The sequence below is a fragment of the Dendropsophus ebraccatus genome, chromosome 3 (assembly GCF_027789765.1).
Source record: "Dendropsophus ebraccatus isolate aDenEbr1 chromosome 3, aDenEbr1.pat, whole genome shotgun sequence".
Classification (NCBI taxonomy): Eukaryota; Metazoa; Chordata; class Amphibia; order Anura; family Hylidae; genus Dendropsophus; species Dendropsophus ebraccatus.
This window is the reverse complement of record NC_091456.1, coordinates 21,246,081-21,270,654: the sequence shown is the minus strand read 5'-3', so window position 1 is coordinate 21,270,654 and position 24,574 is coordinate 21,246,081. Positions and strand designations below refer to the sequence as shown.

At 42.4% G+C, this 24,574-nt stretch overlaps 1 protein-coding gene across 2 annotated transcripts in view; it reads right to left on the bottom strand.

Moving 5' to 3' along the window:
- TXNRD2 (thioredoxin reductase 2) overlaps nt 1–24,574 on the bottom strand; it is a 59,294-nt gene that overhangs the window by 14,386 nt on the left and 20,334 nt on the right. For both annotated transcript variants that reach the window (XM_069961082.1, XM_069961083.1), the window contains exons 9-14: nt 15,390–15,409; nt 12,717–12,808; nt 12,453–12,627; nt 6,969–7,105; nt 3,697–3,792; nt 2,615–2,707 (exon numbers count right to left, since the gene is read on the bottom strand). In XM_069961082.1, the coding sequence (XP_069817183.1) occupies nt 2,615–2,707; nt 3,697–3,792; nt 6,969–7,105; nt 12,453–12,627; nt 12,717–12,808; nt 15,390–15,409 (613 nt within the window). The remainder of the gene's footprint in view (nt 1–2,614; nt 2,708–3,696; nt 3,793–6,968; nt 7,106–12,452; nt 12,628–12,716; nt 12,809–15,389; nt 15,410–24,574) is intronic.

The following is a 24,574-nucleotide window of genomic DNA, read 5'->3' as shown; positions in this document are numbered from 1 at the left end:
TATGTTTGCCTTCCCAGGTGTGGCAGGGAGACGGTCACAGCAGACTATCTTCAAACGTTACCATGTTACCAACAGTTCTCTATATCTCTCACAATGTCCGAGGACTGGATTGCATCTCTCTCACATTGTACCGCTGATGTTTAGTAAGTATGCATGGTAAAACTATGTCGTTGGTTGATGCACCTACTCTTTGGCAACCTATGCCACACTCCCCAGCCTACACCTCCCCATCTACCCCCCTTCCTCCATTACCCCATTGACCACTATATGTTGTTTTCATGTTGGAAATCCAAAAAAAACATATTAAATAAGAAGAAAAAGAAAGAAGAAAAAAGTGTGCGAGTAATAACCATAAGAACTGTAATTCTCTAGGAATGTTTGGGGCATTTATGTAAGTGCCACTATATCCTTATGTACAGATAAAAAAAAATAAAAGAAATAAGTAAAAAAAAAATTTAAAAATCTCTTTATAAGGTTCTTAGGTTTTGCACAGTTTGCAGTTACCTAATGCATGTCTAAAATTATAGCTGAGAAACACTATTTGAGAGATGTACCATCTATATGGAGTAGGTAAGACAGTATTTCATCACCTACTTAACTCGATATTTTGAACAAGAAAACCACATTAGATGTTCTTTGTACTTTAAAGGCAACTCAAAGTGATCAGGCAATTTCTGGTTCATTGAAAATATAAGAATCTTCAAGAATGAACCTGTGGATAGCTGGAAGTGCAGTGCAGCCACAGGCAGCATAATTCTGCACCAACCTTTGACTCACCATTTTCTGCTATGTCCTTTGCATTTTGCCTGAGGTTCAGCACAGTCCTGGATAGTCTCATCGTGCTTGTTGAAAAAACGTCACTTAAGCCCTGCGGCTATAGCTCTGTCACAGACTGTATCCATGTGTCAATCATACAGATGGAAGTGGGGAAGGGGCCGGATAGATGACATTTTTGTCATGTGTAACCTCGCAGGTGGTGTTAACACACTTAAAGATTAATGGACGATTCATAACACAAGTGGAAAAATAATGGCAGCCCTGGCAGCCTGTCACTACAAACCCATTCGGCTGCCGCATTAGGCAACATTTATCATTACCATCTGCTGCACATTATTGAGAAATAACTCATTTGATTTGTTTAGCAGCAAAAAAAACAAAACAAAAAAAAACAAAAAACGATCATAAATATTTGGCTGGAATAGCATCCTCCGAGGCTGACTATTTTTAGCCATCTTATTAAAAAAATTCTAATACCTGTTTCATCTTTAAAATGGGTAGTTTAGCAAAAAAAATTTCAAATCAATTGGTGCAAGAAATTTATAATTGATTTCAATTAAGAAATCTCAAGTTTTCCAGTACTTATCAGCTGCTGTATATCCTGCAGGAAGTGGTATTCTTTCCAGAGCAGATGTTCTCTATGAGGATTTGCTACAGCTCTGGACAGTTCTTGTAATGGACAGGGGTGGCAGCAGAGAGCACTGTGTCAGACTGGAAAGAATACACCACTTCCTGCAGGACATACGGCAGCTGATAAGTACTGGAAGACTGGAGATTTTTTAATAGAAGTAAATTACAAATATCTGGCACCAGTTGATTTGAAATAAAAAAATATTTCGTTTAATATTTATAAAAGGAAAATATGGGGATGAAGATGAATCTATGTTAAGACCTCTCTCTCTCTTTCTCATATATATATATATATATATATATATATATATATATATAATGTATTTGTAAGATCTGGGATGTGAGGGGCAGGGAAAGAAATTTAGGGGTAAAATGTGTGTATTAAATCCTTGATACAAATTCACATACATGTATGTGAATGAGTTAAAGTGTGGCCATACGAAAGTAAGTAATACTAGCAACATGTGATAGATCCTGCTAACCAGCCAGAACCTATCAAGCACTTGCCTTGGCCAGGGATCGCTGCGATTGGTTGATCACTACAGAGTCACTATTATAGTGTAAAGTGTCAAGAGAGACCTACTACACTAAACCAATTGTTTGGTGTAATAGATCACGTTGAAAGGCAACGATCTGCCAACATGACAATATGAGCTAATTGCTGTCTTTAAACATGTTCTAAATACACGATAATGATAGCGACAGTCTGCTGGCCGTCGCTGCGTGGTGGTAGCAGACCGCTACTCTCTTCTATCGGCCAAAAGTAAGATCAAAACATCGTCCAGGCGGCTCCTCCCCTACCACATATTTGCTAACAGAGAAGCATAGGGCCCTATTCCACCGGACGATTATCATTCGCATAATCGTTAACGATAAACGATCCAAACGACCGCTATTACGAAAGACCTGAAGTCGTTCGCCCATTTACATGGAAAGATAATCGTTACTTATGATCGTTCTTGCGGTCGTCTTATCGTCTCCATTGTGTTCGTCACTACTGCGAACGACCAAACGACTTCTTATTCAATGCAAACGATTTGCGAACGAGCAACGATAAAAATAGGTCCAGGTCGTTAGTCGTTAACTGCTATTCAAACGAACGATTATTGTTTAGATTCAAACAATTTAACGATAATCTGAACGATAATCGTCTGGTGGAATAGGGCCCATAGGGACTACAGGTAACTGAAAGCACATCAATATGTACCTCAATAGCATCCTCTCCATGTAACTCTATGGCCTTTTCTTCAGAAAGACCCACACAGCCATACTCCAAAGGTGTGAATACTGTCGTGGGAACCTGTAGTAAGAAATTATGTTACAGAGATGCAATTTTACAAAAGAACTGGTAAATAGGAAGACTCATTGTCATATAAAACATTTATATCTAAACAATACACATATCAATAAGAATGTATGTATAAATTACTACACATTTGTACATAAAGGGTAGTATGTGCTGTATATGGTTTCAAGGGGTACTCCAGTTAAAACTAAAAAAAAATGTACAAACCAGCTGCTGTCAGAAAGTTTTATAGATTTGTAATTTATTTTTATTTAAAAGTCTAAAGTCTTGCTTATCAGCTGCTGTATGTCCTGCAGGAAGTGGTGTATTCTTCCCAGTCTGACACAGTGCTCTCTGCTGCCACCTCTGTCTGTGTCAGAAACTGTCCAGTAGCAAATCCCCATAGAAAACCTCTCCTGCTCTGGACAGTTCCTGTCACGTACAGAGGAGGCAGCAGAGAGAACTGTTTCAGACTGGAGAGAATACACCACTTCGTGCAGGACATACAGCAGCTGTAAAGTACTAGAAAGGTTTGTAATTTTTTTTAAAATATAAATAAATTGCAAATCTATATAACTTTCTGACAAAAGTTGATCTGAAAAAAATATTTTTTTTACCCCTTCTAAGGCTGGGTTCACACTATGTATATTTGAGGCTGTATTTGGTCCTCATGTCAGGTCCTCATAGCAACCAAAACCAGGAGTGGATTGAAAACACAGAAAGGATCTGTTCACACAATGTTGTAATTGAGTGGATGGCCGCCATATAACGGTAAATAACGGCCATTATTACAATACAACAGCCGTTGTTTTAAAATAACAGCAAATATTTGCCATTAAATGGCGGCCATCCACTCAATTACAACATTATGTGAACAGAGCCTTTCTGTGTTTTCAATCCACTCCTTGTTTTGGTTGTTATACAGCCTCAAATATACGTAGTGTGAACCCAGCCTTAATGTGAGATGAATATAAAAAATTATATAAAAGGATAAAACTACTTACACTGTCGTAATCCATTAGTTCGGTGGAGTTCCCGAACAAACGTTGAGCCAATAGCTTCCCAGCAGCAATGGCCGTTGGTGTCAGCTCTGGACGATCCTGAAAAATGGAATATAGGGAATTTCTCTCCTGGCTAAATACACCATAACTGTGATTAGTATACCACATTATACAGGTGTCTGCCATGTGTTATACAGTGCATACATGTGTACATTTATAATGATAAGATGTATTCTGTATAATTTGTAGTTATTCAGCTGTGACTACCACAGCTTCCTAGTCACCACATGGAGGGGACATGGCTGGCGGCCATCAATACCGCAGGAAACATACGTTGTAGCCTCTCATTTCAGCATTGTGGAGACTAGAGGAGCAGATGAAAGGCCAGCACTTTAGTCCAAGGCTACCAGTTATACAAACATCCTTGCAGATATTGCACTCTTGTTACAAACAATGGCACCACTCCATCTGTGTTCGAGCAGCCATCTCTATCAGTGTGCCCTACTGCAATAGAGAGGAGGGAGCATTGTGTGGACTGACATTGATTTTCTCTACTATTGACTGGAACACATCCTGAGGGAATATATATTAGATCCTGAGGGAGTTAAAAGGTCTCTTATTTATTAATACTATCCAGAGACTGGTAAAAGAATAGGGAGTGTGGGTATGTATGAGCTGCTCCAGAAGTTCTGTTACAATTTCTTCTTAAAGGGGAAAAAAATAGATCAACTGGTGTCAGAATGTTATGCAGATCTGTAATTTTTTTCTATTTAAAAATCTCAAGTCTTCAAGTACTTATGAGCTTCTGTATGTCCTGCAGGAAGTGGTGTATTCTTTCCAGTCTGACACAGTGCTCTCTGCTGCCACCTCTGTCTGTGACCAGAACTGTCTAGAGCAGGAGAGGTTTTCTATGGGGATTTGCTACTGCTCTGGACAGTTCCTGACATGGACAGAGGTGGCAGCAGAGAGCACTGTGTCAGACTGAAAAGAATACACCACTTCCTGCAGGACATACAGCAGCTAATAGGTACTGGAAGATTTTATTTTTAAATAGAATTAACAAATCTGTATAAATTTTGAAAGATGAACAAAATTCGCTGAAGTACCCCTCTGATAAAGGGGTTATTGGTTCTTTCAAAATTAAAGTTTGAAGAGAACATGGTGTTCGTCCAAGCTCTGCAACCTCTTCAATGTTCATCCTTAACTTTAAGTAGAGGTGATGCAAGGAGCTGCAGTATTGCCCTATTCACTTGAATGGGACAGAACTACAGTACCTTGCACTGCTGCTAGCAATCATACAGCGCTTACAAGGATGAGCAGCTATAAACATTGCAGAGGCTGCAGCACAAACAGATGACCAGCATGGAGAGTTGGACCAATCTAATATTGATGGCCTATCCTGAGGATATGTAATTAAGTTTTGTCTGACAACTTACTGACATATTTTTTTTAAAGAGGTCGTATGGTATAAAATCATAGGAGGGAGATTTATCAAACATGGTGTAAAGTGAAACTGGCTCAGTTGCCCCTAGCAACCAATCAGATTCCACCTTTCATTTTCCAAAGAGTCTGTGAGGAATGAAAGGTGGAATCTGATTGGTTGCTAGGGGCAACTGAGCCAGTTTCACTTTACACCATGTTTGATAAATCTCCCCCATAATCTGTAAAGCTGCTGAGGAGGAGGAGGGCATAAAAGTGCTGTATACTTACCTGTCCTGGTCCACCGAAGCTGCTGGTACCCAGGCCTCCCACTGTCCACCGCTTTAATTATTTCCACAACATCCCCTGACGTGCCGCTTCCACTGGAAATGGCGATCAGCATAGACAGCATAGAGGCCACGTCAGTGGATGTTGTGAAAACATTGAAAGTGGTGGAGAGCGGGAGTCCCGGGAACCAGCAGCTGCAGTGAAGTAGGACAGGTAAGTATACTGCAAGTTCCCTGCAGCCCTGTCACATCGCAGATTATGAGTTAATGTCAGACAACAACCCCTACAAATGGACTCTGTCAGTATCTTTATGCTGTCCTAGCTATGGGTAGTGTAAACTAGTGACAGAGAAGCTGAACAGAATGATGTATCACTTAAATTGTTCTGTGCAGCTGATCCAGAGATCTCCTCCTAAATAACATGGACAATAAGTAGCCCTCTCCATTATGTGTGTGAGCCCAGTAGTCCTGGATATTCATTTTAAGTAGAAAACTCCGCCCACCAGCTGCTGATTGGCAGTTATCTATCCATGCTGTGTACAGGCAGTCAGCTGTCAATCGGCAGCTGGAGGGTGGGTTGACTGGTGCAACAAGAATCCTATTCTCCTGCATATTAGGAGAACAGCTAAACATAAACAGACTTATACAAGTAATACACCAATCTGTTCAGCATTTTTGTTACTAGTTTATGCTGTCTTCATGACATAAACCTAGTGACAGATTCCCTTTAAAGACATCTTTATTGTACAATAGCTTCTACAAGATGCCAATACACTTCTGGATATGTGAGTATAACATAAACAGTAGCTAAAGTCGGTGGCGTAAAAACTAAATCTGTGTGTAGAGGGTAAATAGAAAACAAATAAAAAGGAATATTGTGCAACCTTAACAGGTGGTAAATAATAAAAGTTACCTAATTACAAGGAGAGAGCTCACATTGCCTCTACCTGGGCAATGGCATTCAGTGTATAGAGTAAGCCTGTGTCTATTAGGTCATGGACTGACACTCATTTGTGTCCTTGCATTATCTCATGTCAGGCCATGTAAAAAGACCCTTATTTTACCTCTAGGTGCAACAAAATAGTCCCCTGCCGCTTTTTTCCCCATGCTTCCTCATGAATACTGAGCTCTCTGCAGTGGCGTTGAGTTCCAATTCTGCAAAGGCACAACTCAAGTGGGCGGCCATATTGGTGCACCTAATGGTAAAGGAACACCCCCAGTGCACAAAACAGCCAAAGAAACAGTGCACCAGAGAGCCATATTCAAGGTACCATAATCCTCATTAAAACATCCCCTATTAGACTCTATTAGCAGGTTAGGATACCCTAGGTTTCCCTAAAAGTTACACTGTACTGCTGTACTGAATGCCTTTATCTTTAATTGTAATGTATGAATTTCTTTGTTAACACTTCGCTAATATTGCAATCTTAACTGCTTCCATTATAGCAACAGGGACTGCATAAGGCAGCAACTCGACATTTTTATTCCTATTCCTGTCTTTGGAATAGAGAAACTTCACCAAAGGAAATGATCCACTACTGGTCACATAAATAACTAATCCCTCCATACCTCTGTGATGTCACCAATAGCAAATATGTTAGGGACGGATGTGGATTCAGAGTCATCAACAATGATTTTCCCAGTTTCTGGTTTGACAACAACCCCAACTTTGTCTAAATTCAGAGACTTTGTCTCAGGAGCTCGACCTAGAGAACAGAAAAAAAATTACACCACTAGAATTTTTCCAAGTAACAAACCAATTAAATGCATGGGATGCAAGAAACATAAACTATTCATACTAAAGGTTGCTTAGAATAAAGATCATTATTTATCGGGTCAAAAAATGTACAGATATATTTTAACCCATCATTGAAGGAGAAGTCCTGCAAAATTAAAAAATAAATAATAAATAATAAAATTTTAATAAATATTTTTACTTTATTCAGCCTCTATTTGGAGTCTTTTGGGCAGCGCTAACATTTATGGATTAGCCACGCACCATTTTTGTACCTAGACTAGCCAAAATTAAAAAAGGCAGGGGGGTGCAAAAAATAATAAACAAGTAAACTCACCCCTACTCGTGCCCCATACTGCCGCTCCAGGGTTCAGCTGACAACCGCCAGTGTCCTGCAGCTCTTCCAGCTGCAACGTCACGTACCCGGCTGAGTGATTGCCCACTGAGGCAGTCAGTGACTGGGGCGGGACGCAATCGCTCAACAGGGCCACAACGTTGAAACTAGAAGAGCCAGGTACATAAAGTACTGTACCAGGATTCCACCAAAGACGGCATTCAGCAGCTGTAAACAGAAGCGGAGCAACGTAGGCATGCGCCCCCAGGGATGCGGGTTACTTATATTATTGCAGGTTACTTACATTATTGCGGGTTACTTTTATATACTTTTGCTTTTACTTATATTATTGTTTTCTTGCACCCCCCAGACGTTTTTCAATCTTCTGGGCTTCCTCACTAAGGGAGCTAGAAGCATCTGAAACGGAGTGTTTTGCTGTACTGCCATTTTATGGAAATTAAGACATTCAAATTTTATCAATGGAGCTGAAAGGTCTTTTTCTTAAGTATGACCTGTGTGCTAGAGGCTCTACTCTGTGCTACAATATTGTTACGTGAATGCATAGAGGTCACAGGTTAACAGTGCTGACTACCTTTTTTAGCACTGTTAGGGCCCTAGCACACTATGGAAATCACATGGATAAATCGCCGCGGATTCCATCTCTCACTTCTTTGAGCAGACGACTGAATCTGCCCGAGCATAGAGTGAAGTCTATAGCATGAGCAGAAATGCGCATGGCCATGAGCAGGGTGATCGGTGCGGATTCTGTAGTGTGCACATACCCTTACAGAGAAGCGTGACTTGAGCATGCTCGAGCATTTGAATGCTGACGAACTTGGTTGCAGCTCTAGGGAGTCCTGAAAAATGTTTTTGAATTTCCAAAGATGACCCTATACCCTCTCGTAGGTAAGTATGCAAGAACATCAAAGTAACATAAGCTGAGCTGATGAGCCGGGAGGGGGCACTCGGATTCATGGATCTCTAAATGTTTCACATTAACAGATATATAAGATAATAATGGTATTGCCATGCAATATTGTCCAAGCATGCAAAGCATTGTATGGACGAATCTTGTGAAGAACAATGGTGATAAAGCATTGCCTCTCTGTCATGTGTAATCAAGGAGGGAAGGCATTTAAAGTGGATTAATTCAATTATCAAGAAAAAGGTCTGTTTATTTGTGAGCTACAATGAGACCTATGGTGTCCTGCCAAAAATAGGGGGGTGGAAACCCAAAGGGATATGCCCAGAGGATATTAAATGAACAAAAACAAGGTAATCTGGTTGGCAAAATCATTAAAAAGCATCATTGTTTCAGTTTTTCTCTCTTGAGCTTTCACCTTCCCACCAAAACGAGAAGTATGTACGTCTTCACCTGAATGCTTACACACTCCGGATCTTCAGTCAAACACAAGGCATAAAAGGGGAATGAATATTTACTTGGCAGAAATACGTGTCTTTTGATCTTCGGGCCAGGCGAAATTTGGAGCAAACAAGTGGAAAAACATGGCATGTCAAAGCTGCCCAAAATACATCAATAACAAAAATGATTGAATAATTTCCTACATCTGTTAGGAATGCAGGGACCCTCACACCTTCCTCCTTCCCACTGAAAATAACAATGCCACCTCTACATGCCTAGCTAGGGACTTCTGCGTATACATTTCAACTGCTGAAACCAACACTTCCTCTGGGAGCTCTGACTCAAGTTGTCGGCACTTGGTTATCTGTCTGTCTTTCCTCCTGTCATCCCCCAGGGATGGAGATCTGCTGTTCCCTCTCTGGCCGTTGTTCTTCCAGGCTGATGCTATCAACCAGCAAAAATAATAAACCTCCAGGACCTTATCTTGGCTCGGATGTGAAACAACTTCCTACCGTTGTAGCTCTTTGTGTATTGAGAGTTTAGCTCTGGATGTTCTGCAAATGGATAGTTAATGGGGTTTCCCTGCTTTCCTCTTTTCCTGCTCGTGCGTAGCCAAATGCTAGTTTAGCACGCAAAGGCAGGGATGAATTCCATTCAGCGCGAAACCACCGAGGCCAGATTGCTCTGACAAAAACAACAGCTGAGGTTATCAATGCCGCAACACTTAGGAGTTTTTTTTTCTTTCCGATTTACTGTCTCCACCTGTGAGCCGTCTACTTTAATCACAAAAAAAAAGCCACATGAAACGTATTCTCGAGCACTTCTCTTGCCTTCTTAGCCCATTCTCCTGGACGTATCAAAGTGCAATTAAAACATTACACCGCCGCTAGACTTTAACTGGCAGCCGGCCATTCTGGCTCATGTTCCTCAACGAGGATTACGTTGGGCCATCAGATTTTGTATCAGATTTGTTAACATTTGGTAAATGAGACCCCAAAGCCGTTAGTCAAGTTGTTAAAGGTTTTAAAATGCTCCAACATTTTCACATGCAACCTTAATCCCTTGACTCCTGAGCCTGGCGTTCTTTTTTTCTTTTCTTTCCACCTCATGTAAATCAATTTTTCCCCAAGATCTAGAAGTCCGGTCTCTGTAAATTTGTGGAACTGATGCCAGAAAACCACTTGGCTGTTTCAGATAAATTTAATATATAGTTCCCCCCCCCCCCACTCCCAAACCCCTTCGGTGCTGCAGGGTGTGGAAGAGGGGGGGTCTCTACTCACTTCGCAAAATCACAATACAGAGAGCGAAATATGGAACCAATATTCGGATCCCGGCGATACATTTCAAATCACATGAAACCAAAGTCGACACAGATGCTTTAAATCAGTAAACCATTTATAACTGTGGGATAAACAGCCGGGTTCGGAATAAATAGAAATTAATTGTTTCTTCAGCACGGCCTGGAAGGATGACCAAGAAGGACGATGCTATGTAATTTTCAGTGCCATAAACAGATGTGGAAGAATGAATTGTTTTCCGCTGGATTGTGCACATCTTGTCCAACAAGTAACGTTAGTAACAGCGATGGGATATTTCATAAACGTTTCTATGGTTTGGATGCCACTATGGTTAACGTATAGTAAATGTATATGTATGGTTAATGTATATTATGTGGAAATGTTAACACCACGGAATACGCACGGAGACTTCAAGTGGATTCTGCAGCGCGGCCTCTGCTTGAAGTTCCGCCCGTCCCATAGACTCAATGATATTCGCTGGAAAATTCCGCCGTCTGCCCAGAGAATTGTCATGTCAATGGTATTCGTATGATGGTATACGTATGCGCATGTGGAGGAGAAACAAAGTGAATCATACCCGATACCACATCAATTTATCAGATTGTACACAGCGGATCCAATGTAAACTGCTTGTCCTTTTTTCTAAGTCTTAGCTGCCTGGATACAGAAAACCAAACAATCCGGCATATTAAGCTTAGCACGTATCTATTTTCCTGCACTAAAAACAAGTTAATATTTTAGATATGAGAAACTTTCTTCTGCTTCACACCAATGCACCATGTGCACATCCGTGAAAAACACGGATCTCATTGATTTCTATGGGGAATCCGGTCCGTGCTTCCGCTCCGAGTTATGACATGTCCTATTTTAAAACGAAACAGATTGGAGATCCGAGAAAATACTGAACATGCGACTAGCCCAATACAAAGCCATGGGCTTTAAATCGGTCTGTGTGCACAGACAACTTCATGGAACGTGTGAATGCGGTGATAGCCAACTGTGCCAGGACCAGAATTTTTAAAGCCCTGCAGTTCCTGTCACAGCCACTGGTGGCAGCAGAAGGACCATGTCACCCCTTACTACAGCAACTTAATGGAAAAATGGGTTGTACATGCAGTGATAATTCGTGAAAAACTTCAAAATTTGGGGGAAATTGGCATTTTCGGAAATGCTCTGCTGGTAAGAAGGATAGTCACATCACATAAATGAGTTAAATCATTCACATTTACAATATGTCTACTTTATGTTGGCATCATTTGATAGGCCTTCTGTTTAGTCTTTTTTTTTTGTAGTATGGTAGTGTGCCATCTTGTACCAAAAACTGTGAGTGCATCTGCAATAGAACGTAACATTACAAGGAATTTATGTGATTATTTTTTTTTTCTAAAAAAAAATACAAAACAAAAGAAAGTAAGGTCTCTATAATTTGTTAAAATGAGAGATATGAAAAGTGGCCAATGGCTGAATAGCAGATGATAACTATTTGATGGTTGTGCCAAGGGTGTAAGCTTTCTGTAAGGGTTTACCTAGTACAGGGGATCACTCCCACTGGCATACTGCTGATGTGGACACTCTCACTGCGTTCCTTCCGTGGCAGAAATTTGTGGATGACACTTAGATTTTCTCCATTGTGTGCACTGACAGGGTTTTCTGTGTCCGCTATTCAATGAATAGCGGCTGCAGAAAACATGTCAGTTTCTGGCGGTGCCGCTTGGGATACCATAGATGGCTATGTAACACATATTTTCGTATTAATCATAGCCGTTGTTGCAATCGGAAACAACGGCTATAGTTTTACGAAAATATACGTAGTGTGAACATAGCCTGGATCTGCATAAGGATTACCCGAATGACCACACACACAATGGTGCTAATCTGGTGCTTAAACATATGGAATCGATGGAAATAAAGGTTATAATTTTGTGTGGATTATATTCTTCCAGGGCACTGGCATAAAATGTGGCCAGGTTTTTTTCAGAGCATGTCAATTAGAGATGAGCAAACCAGGTTCAGGTTCGAGTCCATCCGAACCCGAACCTTCGGCATTTGATTAGCGGGGGCTGCTGAACTTCAATAAAGCCCTAAGGCTATGTGGAAAACATGGATATAGTCATTGGCTGTATCCATGTTTTCCAGACAACCTTAGAGCTTTATCCAAGTTCAGCAGCCCCCGCTAATCAAATGCCGAACGTTCGGGTTCGGATCGACTCTAACCCGAACCCGGTTCGCTCATCTCTAATGTCAATGTTTTTTTGTTTGTTTTTGTATCAAAAAAACTTGATTTAATTTAACCTAATGTCTTTCCCTGCTCAGAATATCTTACCTACAGCCCACAAAACTGTGTCAAATGTGTCCGACTCTTCTTTACCGGTATCTGTGTTTTTCCAGGTCACCTGAAGTTTCCCATTCTCTAGCTTTGTAACTCTAGACGGAACACATTTCTTTAAGAACCTCGTCCCATATGATGCCATGTAATCGGTAACAAGAGTAGCCATTTGCTGTAGAACACAAAAGTACATGTATGTTGATATCCTGATAATATGGATGGCAAACTGTACAATATAGTATAGTGAAAACAGGTTCCTACCTGATCAAACCCTCTCAAGGGAATGCTTCTCACCATTGCAGTTGTATCCAGTCCAATGCCGGTCAAAAACCCTGCACACTCCAATGAAACATCTGGCAGACATTGTTATGGATGAAGCAGATAGTATAGTAGTATACAAGGTGAACAACCATAATGAAAACAATCCCTTCTGCCTTCCCCTGTCCCTTTCCAGTTTCCTTCTTCCCCGCAATTCCTTATCCTATACCCTGTATTACCAAACTGAGGAATCCGTTTTTATTTCTCCTTAATATCAATAAATCATATAGTGCATATCGTAACTATTCATACATGATCATTGCTTGAGAAGACTACAACGGCCGAAACGTTGCGCACCAGTGAATATACTCCACTGAATTGGTCAAGTGCTGTCTCCATTTAAGACGAACCTGGGCCTGGTGACCCCATTTTCTAAACTACACCTCTTAGAGAATTCAGCTTGGGGTGAGTATATGGACTCCACTGGTATTTGAGTAAAAATTTTTGCATTAGGACCTAAACTGAACAACCAAAGCTTTATAATGCGGTAATATCGTATCCCTGTCCAGAGACGCCAGGCCTGTTTTAATACATGACAATATCCTGCTGGCCTTAGAAGCCGCTGATTGGTTTCTGGGGGGTTCGAGTTTACACTGCTCTCCCTATGATAAAACTAACAAGTTATCTGAGTTTCCATTACAATGATAGGCAATTTACAAAACTTATTTTATTTGACTGCTTTTAAGTTAAATTAAAACTTTTTAAATAAAACTAAATGTGTTTAAAATTTATCTATTACCATTCTTAATGCTCTTATTGTTGGTCTATGGGTCTTTGTACTTTTTCTTTTTAAAAATATGATTTTATTACACGTAGCAATCACATAACTAATATGTACTTTTTAATCGGTATGTTGCTTTTGTATATGCAATTTTTTGATCACTTTTTATTCCAATTTTTTTAATTTGATGTGACGTGACCAAAAATCAGCAATTTTGCACTTTGGTTGTTTTTTGCGTTTACTCTGTTCACCGGCAAAGCGATAGCAAAAATGTTTATTTCTTATTTAAAAAATAGGAAAAGAGGGGTGATTTAAACTTTTATTATGGAATGGGATTTTTTATTTACTTTTTAGGGTATGTTCACACTGAGCAAATCAGGCGGAATTCCGCGTCTCGACTGTCTCAGTGTGTCATAGCCCACCTATGGGAGAGCACGCGCTCCCCCGCTGCCGCCGCTCTCCGTTCAAGGAGGTGACATGTCACTTCTTTGAGAGGAGAGCGGCAGCTGCGGAGGAGCGCACGCTCTCCCAAAGACGGGCTATGGGACACTAAGACAGGCAGGATTCCACGGCGGAAAGTTCAGCCGCGGAATTCCACCTGTTTTACTCAGTGTGAACATACCCTTACACTGTCATTTCTAGTCCTCCTAGGGGGCTTCTATGAGCAATAAACTGATTGCTCATAGAGATTAATGCAGTACATATGTAGTTCTTTGATCTCTGCAACTGGCGCTCGATTGCTTAAGCCCATAGTAAACAACTGCCAAGCCAGGATAAGCGTCATAGTGTCACTAAGGTCCGGTAAGTATGATGGATTTCCCCTTTGCGGGGGGCGCTCCCACCACTGGACCACCATGGATCACGTTTTAACATGAACAGCAGTGTCAATGAGGCGTGGCCTTGGGCATCTGTGCCCTAGGCCTGCAACGCCTCTCCTCCTCCTTCCTCCCTCCTGCCCCCTTCGTGTTAAGTTCCACCCCCTGTCTGTTTTCCTTCTATTCAGCCCTGGTTATAATACTGCGCATGCATCAGAGCAATTGGAGGTGGAGTACCCGCACTGACTAGGAGAAACTTCTTGTTCTAGGCTACCATGTGTAGTGCGCCTGCACTACTCCAGTGTATGGGATCTCTCATTTGAGCGGCACAAGCGATGTGAGAGGTATGGGCTCCACTCTGCAGTTACTCTCATAGCGCTTCCACCGCAGAAATTACAGAATTACAGTTCCCAAATGCTTTGATCACTCTGGTGCTTGCACAGTATTATAACCAGGGCCGAATAGAAGAAAGACCGCAGGGGCGGGACTAAAAATGAGGGGGGTTGGAGGAAGAAGTAGGAGAGGGGGTTGCAGACCTAGGCCACTCCTCATTGACACCGCTGCTCATGATTAAAAAATAGACAGAATTACAATGAAAGGTAACACTCCAATTGTAGAGCTGGAGGAAGAGAACAGTATTTGTTATCTTATTCCCTTTAAAATTAGTGTTAAAATAACTTATTCACCATATAAATGATGTATTGCAGGTGCCGTGTTAATTCCATCCTTTGCTTGTCACTCGCTTTGATCTTCTTCGCCAGTGTACATAAACACAGCAGAACTTCCTAAAGGTATCACCCGTACATTCAAATGTCTCCGCTGCAAATGATCCTTACTGAAGTGCTCTAGTTTCGTTTTGGCCTAAAATATTTAGGGATGTGACCCACTCCAAGACGCTGCATACAATAACTACAGTGTATCAAGACCATTCTCATTCATGCCGTTTCTTGGTACTTTGGCCATGCTACATTTTAAAATTCATAGAATTTCAGTATTGTTTTATCACCCACACTGTTACTGTAATATAACCAGAATACATAAGACCATAGTAAGAATAAGTAGCTCTGATTTAAAGGATACAGCTGGCTCCAACCACCAATCTGTCAAGAAAGTAAACAGAAAACCGTGTTTATTGTGTGCCGTCATGTAAGTACCACACCTCAATAGTCGAAATTATTGTGCGATTACAAGATTAGAGATGGAATCTTTGCTTCTATTACAGAATACAGTAAACAGAACGCCTTCCCAGCTCATAAAACCACTGGATAGAGAAGCCCGACATATCGCAGGCTCTCACCTAAAGCTGCAATACAAGTGGTGTGTGTGTATATATATATATATATATATATATATATATATATATATATATATATATATATATATATAATAAATGACACTACTGAACTCAACTAAAAATATAAAAAAAAATCAATTGTGTCAATGCAATTTTTTTCGATACTGCGAAGTAACAGACTAGGCCATGTTAACACAGCATCTTTGAAGTCCCTTTAACGTGAAAAAAAAACAGCTGCAATTGTGTGCAATCCATTTGGATCCGGTTTTCCATTGACTTCTATTATTTAAAAAAAATATAAAAAAAACACGGATCAAAATGGATGCGTTTTGTTTGTTTTTCTCCATTTTTTTTTAACAAACACAAGAACACAGTTGACCACATTTTTGTGTACGTTAAAAGTCACCATTTAAAAAACAGATAAGTTAATCAAACTGCAGTGAGGCCAAATTCCCACATCCGTTGTCCTGTCCGCAATTGCGGACAGAACATAAAACCTATGTTATTCAATGTCCCTTCGTACGTGTATAGGGGGCCACAATCTGTGGAGCAAAAAAAAAAGGACATGTTGTAATGCGGACTGTTTTCTTGCGGCATGAATCGCTGGTGGAGTGTGACATAGTGCTCCATGAAGCACTGCACTACGGATGTGTGAATGAGGCCTGAACCCAGCCTTAGTGACTTTAGTGTGATCTGCTTTAGGGGCAGATCCACTAAAATAGCGGTGGAGGGAATGATAATGTGAGCCCTATGGAGCGTCCGGTTATCATTGTACTGGAAGTTGAATAGTGCTTTATTATAGTTCCGTCCACTGCTACTTTAGCAGTGAGAGCGGAGATGAGGGGCAGAACAAGTGCTGCTGGGTGCGTCTGCCTCTTCATTCTAGCGATCAGTGGGGGTCTTGGCACCCGGGCCCTGACCGATACAAACCTCTCACATGTCGCTGTGACATATCAGAAGTTTGTTTAAATGATAGGTATCCTTTAAGCGGTGAATCACACCTTCAATTAAATTACAATTTAACTTTATATTACAATCCAAGCTTTGACCGCTTTTGCTGGATAGATGGTTTTCATTCAATTACTTCTAAAAGATGTTATGTGCACTGCATTACCATCAGTGTGTGACGAGTCAGATGGGTATATCTGGTTTTGAAGGGTAAGAATTCTGAAAAACCAATAAACTTTAAAAAAAATTCTTTTAGAGAATTACATCTAATTGCTTATAAGAAGTTTAGGCCTTTTAGTTTCACACAAAAACTGAAATGTGAGAATATGGTCAAATAAGATAATTTGCCAATGTGGTTAAACAAACAAAAATGGTTACAGTGCTGCAAACAATAAGTAAGGGCCCTATTACACGGAGCGATAATCTGCCCGATCAGCCCAACATCGCTCCGTGTAATAAAGACAATGATCAGCCGAAGAGCCGAAAATCGGCTGATTGTTTTCTCTCAGCCAGTTGGAAAATCATCAGCTACTGGCTGCGCATTGCTGCGTGTAATAGTGATGCGTGGCTGACAGCTGATGATAATAAAGGTTATACGTACCTGTCCATGCTCCCCGGTGCCCTCCTGCCTGTTCCCCATTGCCCGCAGCCACCGCTGAAGCTTCTACAACCGTCTCTGAAGTGACAGGCTGCCCAGCCAATCACTGGCCGCGATGCTGTCCTGTCTTGGACAGTGATTGGCTGAGTGATTTCTGTTGAATGTGGGGGGTGTGGCTACCTCCTGTTGGTCTGCACTCCACCCATGTCCCAAGGCTGATATAAAAGAGATCATTTGGTTCCTATCTGCCCAGTTGTAGGCTTATTCAGCCCAGGAGAGGCCATTGCTAGTATGAAAATGCTAGAGTAGGGACCATGTCTCGAGGACGCCTTAACGTGGCGACATGGTACACTCTGTTTGATCAAATAGTTCGCTAAGATCCTCACTTTTCTAAAAAAAAAATAAAAATGTATATTTTAATTTTTAATATCTACAGAGCAGGTGTTTACCGTGTGTACGCTGGGAGAAGTATATACGGTGGACCCTTGCACCTGTGGGTTGCTGTTGCACCTTTTGTTTTTTGGCTGAGCAGCCTGTCACTGCACAGAGCTAGCAGATCAGCACTCATTTCCCGTGTTAATCAGGCCATGTAATACACCCCTAAGGCTATGTGTTTAAAAATCTCAGCAAGAGAAGAATAAAGAACAGATCATGCCTAAGGACCCTAATGAAATGAAAAAAAGTTATGCCAGCTTACCACCGTATCCTTGGCCTCACTGCTCGGGCTCTCACTCCATCCAGTGCGTTCACACGTGATAAACGAAAAAAGATTAGTCCAGCTCCCGGCCAGGAATGCATAAATTGAGCTTTTTATTTACACCCCAGCACCATGCACAAACTGCGGCAACCCCCCAAAGAAAATGCCAGCAAGTTTCAATTGCAAACCGCAATCTTATTCATGGCTGAATGGCATGAATAAGATTGCGGTTTGCAATTGAAACGCATTGGCATTTTTTTTTGTGTGTGTGTGTGTGTGGGGGGGGGGGGGGGGGGGGTTGCCGCAGTTTGTGCATGGTGCTGGGGTGTAAATAAAAAGCTCAATTTATGCATTCCTGGCCGGGAGCTGGACTCATCTTTTTTCGTTTATTACTAAGGACCCTAATACACTGCCCGATATTAAAGAGGTTATCCAGCGTTACAAAAACATGGCCACTTTTTCCCCTCTCTTGTCTCCAGATTGGGTGGGGTTTGGAACTCAGTTCCATTGAAGTAAATGGAGCTCAATTGCAAACCACACCTGACCTGGAGAAAAGAGAGGGGGAAAAGTGGCCATGTTTTTGTAGTGCTGGATAACCCCTTTTGGCTGGGTTCACACTACGTATATTTCAGTCAGTATTATGGTCCTCATATTGCAACCAAAACCAGGAGTGGATTGAAAACACAGAAAGGATCTGTTCACACAATGTTGAAATTGAGTGGATGGCTGCCATATAACGGTAAATAACGGCCATTATTTTAATACAACAGCCGTTGTTTTAAAATAACAGCAAATGTTTGCCATTAAATGGCGGCCATCCACTCAATTTCAACATTGTGTGAACAGATCCTTTCTGTGTTTTTAATCCACTCCTGGTTTTGGTTGCAATATGAGGACCACAATACTGACTGAAATATACGTAGTGTGAACCCAGCCTTAAGAAGCAAGTGGGTACTGACCTTGCTATTACACGCCCAGGCAGTGAGCAGGGAGGGGGGAGGGATTGTGGGAAGCTGCGGGAGGGGCTGCCTGGATGATCCCATAGAAGATAGTGGCAGTCCTATTACACGGAGAGACGGCCAGTAGACCGTCGCTATCGTTGCCGTTTCACTTGCTGAAAGACAACAATTAGCCGACATTGTGCATGTCAGCTGATCGTTGTCTTTCAGCATGAACTATTATGGTGCGTTTACACAGAGAGATTTATCTGACAGATTTTTTAAGCCAAAGCCAGGAATGGATTTGAGGGGGGGAAAGCTCAGTCTTTCCTTTATGACCAGTTCCCTGTTTATAGTCTGTTCCTGCTTTTGGCTTCAAAGATCTGTCAGATAAATCTCTCTGTGTAAACGCACCATTACACCAAACGATAATCGGCCGGAACAGCCAAGTACGGCTGATAATCGTTTCATGTAACAAGGCCTTAAAGTGTAACTATCATTTTAAAGAAACTTCTGACATGTCATAGCGACATGTCAGAAGTGCTGATCGGTCGGGGTCTGGCTGCTGAGAACCCACGATTGCAATGTGCCAACGCAGGTCTAAAGTAAACCACCCAAGAGGTGGGTATGAAAAATAAAAACAGCGTCTAATGGGCCAGTCTATTAGTGTGCACCTCGGAGATATACTTGGCTTCAGCCTAGCTCCTCTAGCTTTAGGCTATCTATATTTAATCCAGTATTATTACATCTGCCCGGCTGTATACATTTCCCATGCCGAGTCCTGCAGCGTTTATTCGCCATCTATCACTTTAATTACTACTTTCGCGGTGATGCCCATTCTCAACAATCTCAAAACATATGTTTCGTCCTCAGCAACATGTTTGCACAACATACACCGACCACTCCCAAGCTGTTAAAGGGGTTTTGCTTATATATTGTAAAAAAGCTTTCACTCTTTAAAACGTCCTTCACGTTAACTATGAGAAGCTGCTGGAGTGTTTAGTTAGGTATCAGCCACCAGGGACATGACACGTGGGTGGCCTCCCCACAGGAGAAAAGTGCACCTTCTGGAGGCATCACAATCATGTTAGAATGCTTGATTCCAGTGTCACCAGTAATCCCAGTTAGTGCTAATAATATAATTCCCTTTTAAGAAAACAAGCATTATATCTCTGTAAATGAGGATGGAAAAGCTGCTGGGGCCGGCGTTTGACTTAGAGATCCGGTGAGGTACAGGTGACAGGAATGCGCCTGGGGTAATTGTCTGGAGTACAACACGTGAAGCTTACTCAGACAGCTCCAGCTTACCGCTGCCCGGCTATTGTATAGCTAGGTTTATCTAGTATCCCAGAAGGGCTCAGAGGATCAGACCTGGATCTACATATCTAGAGGAGGAAGATCTGTGCAGGCAGAGAAATGCTGCATTCAGCAGATGGATCTACTCACCCTTTCTGGCTCTGTAGACAGTGCTTTAAAGTGTACCTGTCGTTTAATTTATTTATTTTTTTTTTTTTTGGCAGAAATCAATAGTAAGGGCGATTTTAAGAAACTTTGTAATTGGGTTTATTAACCGAAAAATGCATTTTTATCATAAAAAAGCAGTTTGAAGCTCTCCCCCCTGTCTTCATGGTTCTCTTATGGAGAGGAAAGGGGGGGAGGGAGATGAGGCACCAAAACAGGACAACAAAGAGTTAATTTACAGCTACATCACTGGTAGAGATGAGCGGACAGTCAGCCTTTTGGTCCGACGGCATCGGCGCTCTCTCATCATGCCTTTGATCCCGGCCGCATACTTGCGCTCCTGCGAATATGCGGCCAGGATATTCCAGGGAATTCAACAGGGATTCTCTGGAATATCCTGGCCGCATATTCCCGTGATCGCAAGTATGCGGCCGGAATCAAAGGCATGATGAGAGAGCAAACTGCTTTCGGACCAAAAGTCCGGGCAGTTCGCTCATCTCTAATCACCGGGCTATCTCCTCTGAAGTCAGCACTGACCTCTCTGACCTCTGAATACTGGCTTTCACACAGCTCCGACTGTGTAATCCTTATTTCTCTGCTTTCTGCTGGTGACTAATCTCCCTCCTCCCCTCTCCATAGAACAGACAGGGCTTGATTCATGTAAAAGAGTCGAGATTTCCTGATAATGAGCAGTGAATGAGAGAGAGGAGGGAGAGGGGCGACCTGGGGAAAGTCTTTTTGAATGCAGATAATGGCATATTTGCCTAAGAAACCCAACTACAAAGTTTCTTAAAATCGCCTGTACTATTGATTTCTTAATTTTTTTTTTTTAAATGACAGTGACACTTTAACTACTACTTGAGTGCTTCAAACTGACTGTATTCCTATAGACAGCTGACTGCATTGTCCGGGTATACTATATTTACTTTTTTATTTACTAACAAGGTAGGAAATAATAGTAACTTGCAGAAATTACAATACACTAGGGGGACACGAAAAAGCAAAAAAAAAAAAAAAAGGTTTTCGAAAACATATAAAAATCCACCCAATATAAATGTAATAAAAATTTAAATCCAAATCCTCCCTGATCCCATTTTTTTTTTTTTATTAAATTTAAAGTTCTAAAATATTAAAGGAGAAGTCCGATGAAATGATAATTTTTCAGCAGGCAGGGGGGAACATAATAAACACATAAAAATAAACACCTCTCCCCGGTCCCGTGCAGCGCTGACCTATGACTCTGAGACTGCCGCCGGGCTCCAGGATCTTCTTCTGCAGCGACGTCACGACTTGGGGATGGATTGCCTGCTCAGCCAGTCAGTGGGTAGTGGGGCAGGTTATCACTCCACTCACTGATTGGCTGAGCAGGCAATCCATCAGCCGTGTCAGGTATTTTCCCCCAAGTTGTGACGAAAAAGGAATTTGGGAGAAAATGAGTTCCGGCAGGGGTCCCGGAGCCTTTGAGGTGACAAGTCGGGGGCAGTGGAGAGGTAAGTAGCGCTTGTTCCATCCTGTCCCTGTCTGCAAATTATTATTTTCACTGGACTGCTACTTTAAAGGGAACCTGTCACCCAGCATTACGGTGCAGAGCCAGCTCGACCCCCCAGTGGAGCCCGGGATACTTACCCTTTCCTGCAAGTCCCGCTCCTGGACCCGATCCCGGGACGGAGATATTGCCTTCAGAAGCCATCCGCGCGCTCTGCAGAGATGAGTCTGACGCCAATAGAGAATGACGGCTCCAGCCATTCTCTATGGGCATAGGACTCATCTCTGGTAATTAGCATACAGCGCGAGCTCACCTTCCGGCGCCGATATCTCCGCCTGGGGCCCGGGTCCAGGAGTGGGACTTGCAGGAAAGGGTAAGTATCCGGGGCTGCACTGGGGGGTCGGGCAGGCTCTGCGCCGTAATGCTGGGTGACAGGTTCCCTTTAGCATAACATAATTTTGCCTTATGCACAAATAGCACACACTATGGTTATCACTGCAACCACTGAAAATACAATCGCTGTATTTTTTTTTCAAATTGAGAATTGCAGCACGTCACATCCCAGAAAATAGTGCCACTAAGGACTACAGCTCACCGCACAAGGATCTGCTGCCAATGTCTCGGTTCCATATACACAGTTCACCATCCGAGGTTTTGGAAAGTCTATGCCATGACAGGTCATAGCTGTTCTGCTGGCACGAGGAGTTTACATTAGGAAAGTGGTTTTAACGTTATGGCGGATCGGTGGTGTATGTGTTTAAAGGGGTTATCCAGCGCCAGTGTCGGACTGGGGTACCTGGGGCCCACCAGAGGAAATGATCCTTGGGGCCCACCAAAGAAGAATCGGTAAAAAGCGACATACTGACCCGGCCCTATCCTGGATTCATCTGGATCTGTGATAACTCCCTTGTGAATGACATGTTTTCAGTCGAACTATAACTCCCAGAATACCCTACACTTATGAAGCTTTAATGAAGGGTATGTTGGGAGTTGTAGTTTTAGACAGAACAAACCTTTAATAATTGATTGTTGTGTAGAAGCTTCTGGTGGCCGTAATCTGTTACAACCATCAGCCCTAAAGGTCCAGCACTATATGTCTCTACAGTGGCAGCTCATATGTACTACACCTCCCAGCATATGCTGAGGGATGCAGACTATGAGTAAATGCTGGGAGTTGTAGTGCTTGCAGCTGGTGTACCTGGAGGATTCTTGGTGTATTGTATACTGAATGCTTTGTGGGAGATCAGAATACATTGTTATGTGGTGGCTCAGTTTGTGGAAGTGACCCCAGAACAGCACTAATATATATTATCACCATACTGTACCTCTCAACATACCATCCCACTGTTACTGACCAAATCATTCATCATCATACTACTACCCCCTTCATCCTCCTGTACCTCCATCATCATACTACTACCCCTCTCATCCTCCTGCACCTCCATCATCATAGTACTACTCCTTCATCCTCCTGCACCTCCATCATCATACTATTACCTCCTTCATCATCCTCCTGCACCTCCATCATCATAGTACTACTCCTTCATCCTCCTGCACCTCCATCATCATACTATTACCTCCTTCATCATCCTCCTGCACCTCCATCATCATAGTACTACTCCTTCATCCTCCTGCACTTCCATCATCATACTATTACCTCCTTCATCATCCTCCTGCACCTCCATCATCATAGTACTACCCCTCTCATCCTCCTGCTCCTCCATCATCATACTACTACCCCTCTCATCCTCCTGCTCCTCCATCATCATACTACTACCCCTCTCATCCTCCTGCTCCTCCATCATACTACTACCCCTCTCATCCTCCTGCTCCTCCATCATCATACTACTACCTCCTTCATCATACTACTACCCCTCTCATCCTCCTGCTCCTCCATCATCATACTACTACCCCTTCATCCTCCTGTACCTCCATCATCATACTACTACCCCTCTCATCCTCCTGCACCTCCATCATCATACTACTACTCCTTCATCCTCCTGCACCTCCATCATCATACTATTACCTCCTTCATCATCCTCCTGCACCTCCATCATCATAGTACTACTCCTTCATCCTCCTGCACCTCCATCATCATACTATTACCTCCTTCATCATCCTCCTGCACCTCCATCATCATAGTACTACTCCTTCATCCTCCTGCACCTCCATCATCATACTATTAGCTCCTTCATCATCCTCCTGCACCTCCATAATCATAGTACTACCCCTCTCATCCTCCTGCTCCTCCATCATTATACTACTACCCCTCTCATCCTCCTGCTCCTCCATCATCATACTACTACCCCTCTCATCCACCTGCACCTCCATCATCATACTACTACTCCTTCATCCTCCTGCACCTCCATCATCATACTATTACCTCCTTCATCATCCTCCTGCACCTCCATCATCATAGTACTACCCCTCTCATCCTCCTGCTCCTCCATCATCATACTACTACCCCTCTCATCCTCCTGCTCCTCCATCATCATACTACTACCCCTCTCATCCACCTGCACCTCCATCATCATACTACTACTCCTTCATCCTCCTGCACCTCCATCATCATACTATTACCTCCTTCATCATCCTCCTGCACCTCCATCATCATAGTACTACCCCTCTCATCCTCCTGCTCCTCCATCATCATACTACTACCCCTCTCATCCTCCTGCTCCTCCATCATCATACTACTACCCCTCTCATCCTCCTGCTCCTCCATCATACTACTACCCCTCTCATCCTCCTGCTCCTCCATCATCATACTACCACCTCCTTCATCATACTACTACCCCTCTCATCCTCCTGCTCCTCCATCATCATACTACTACCTCCTTCAT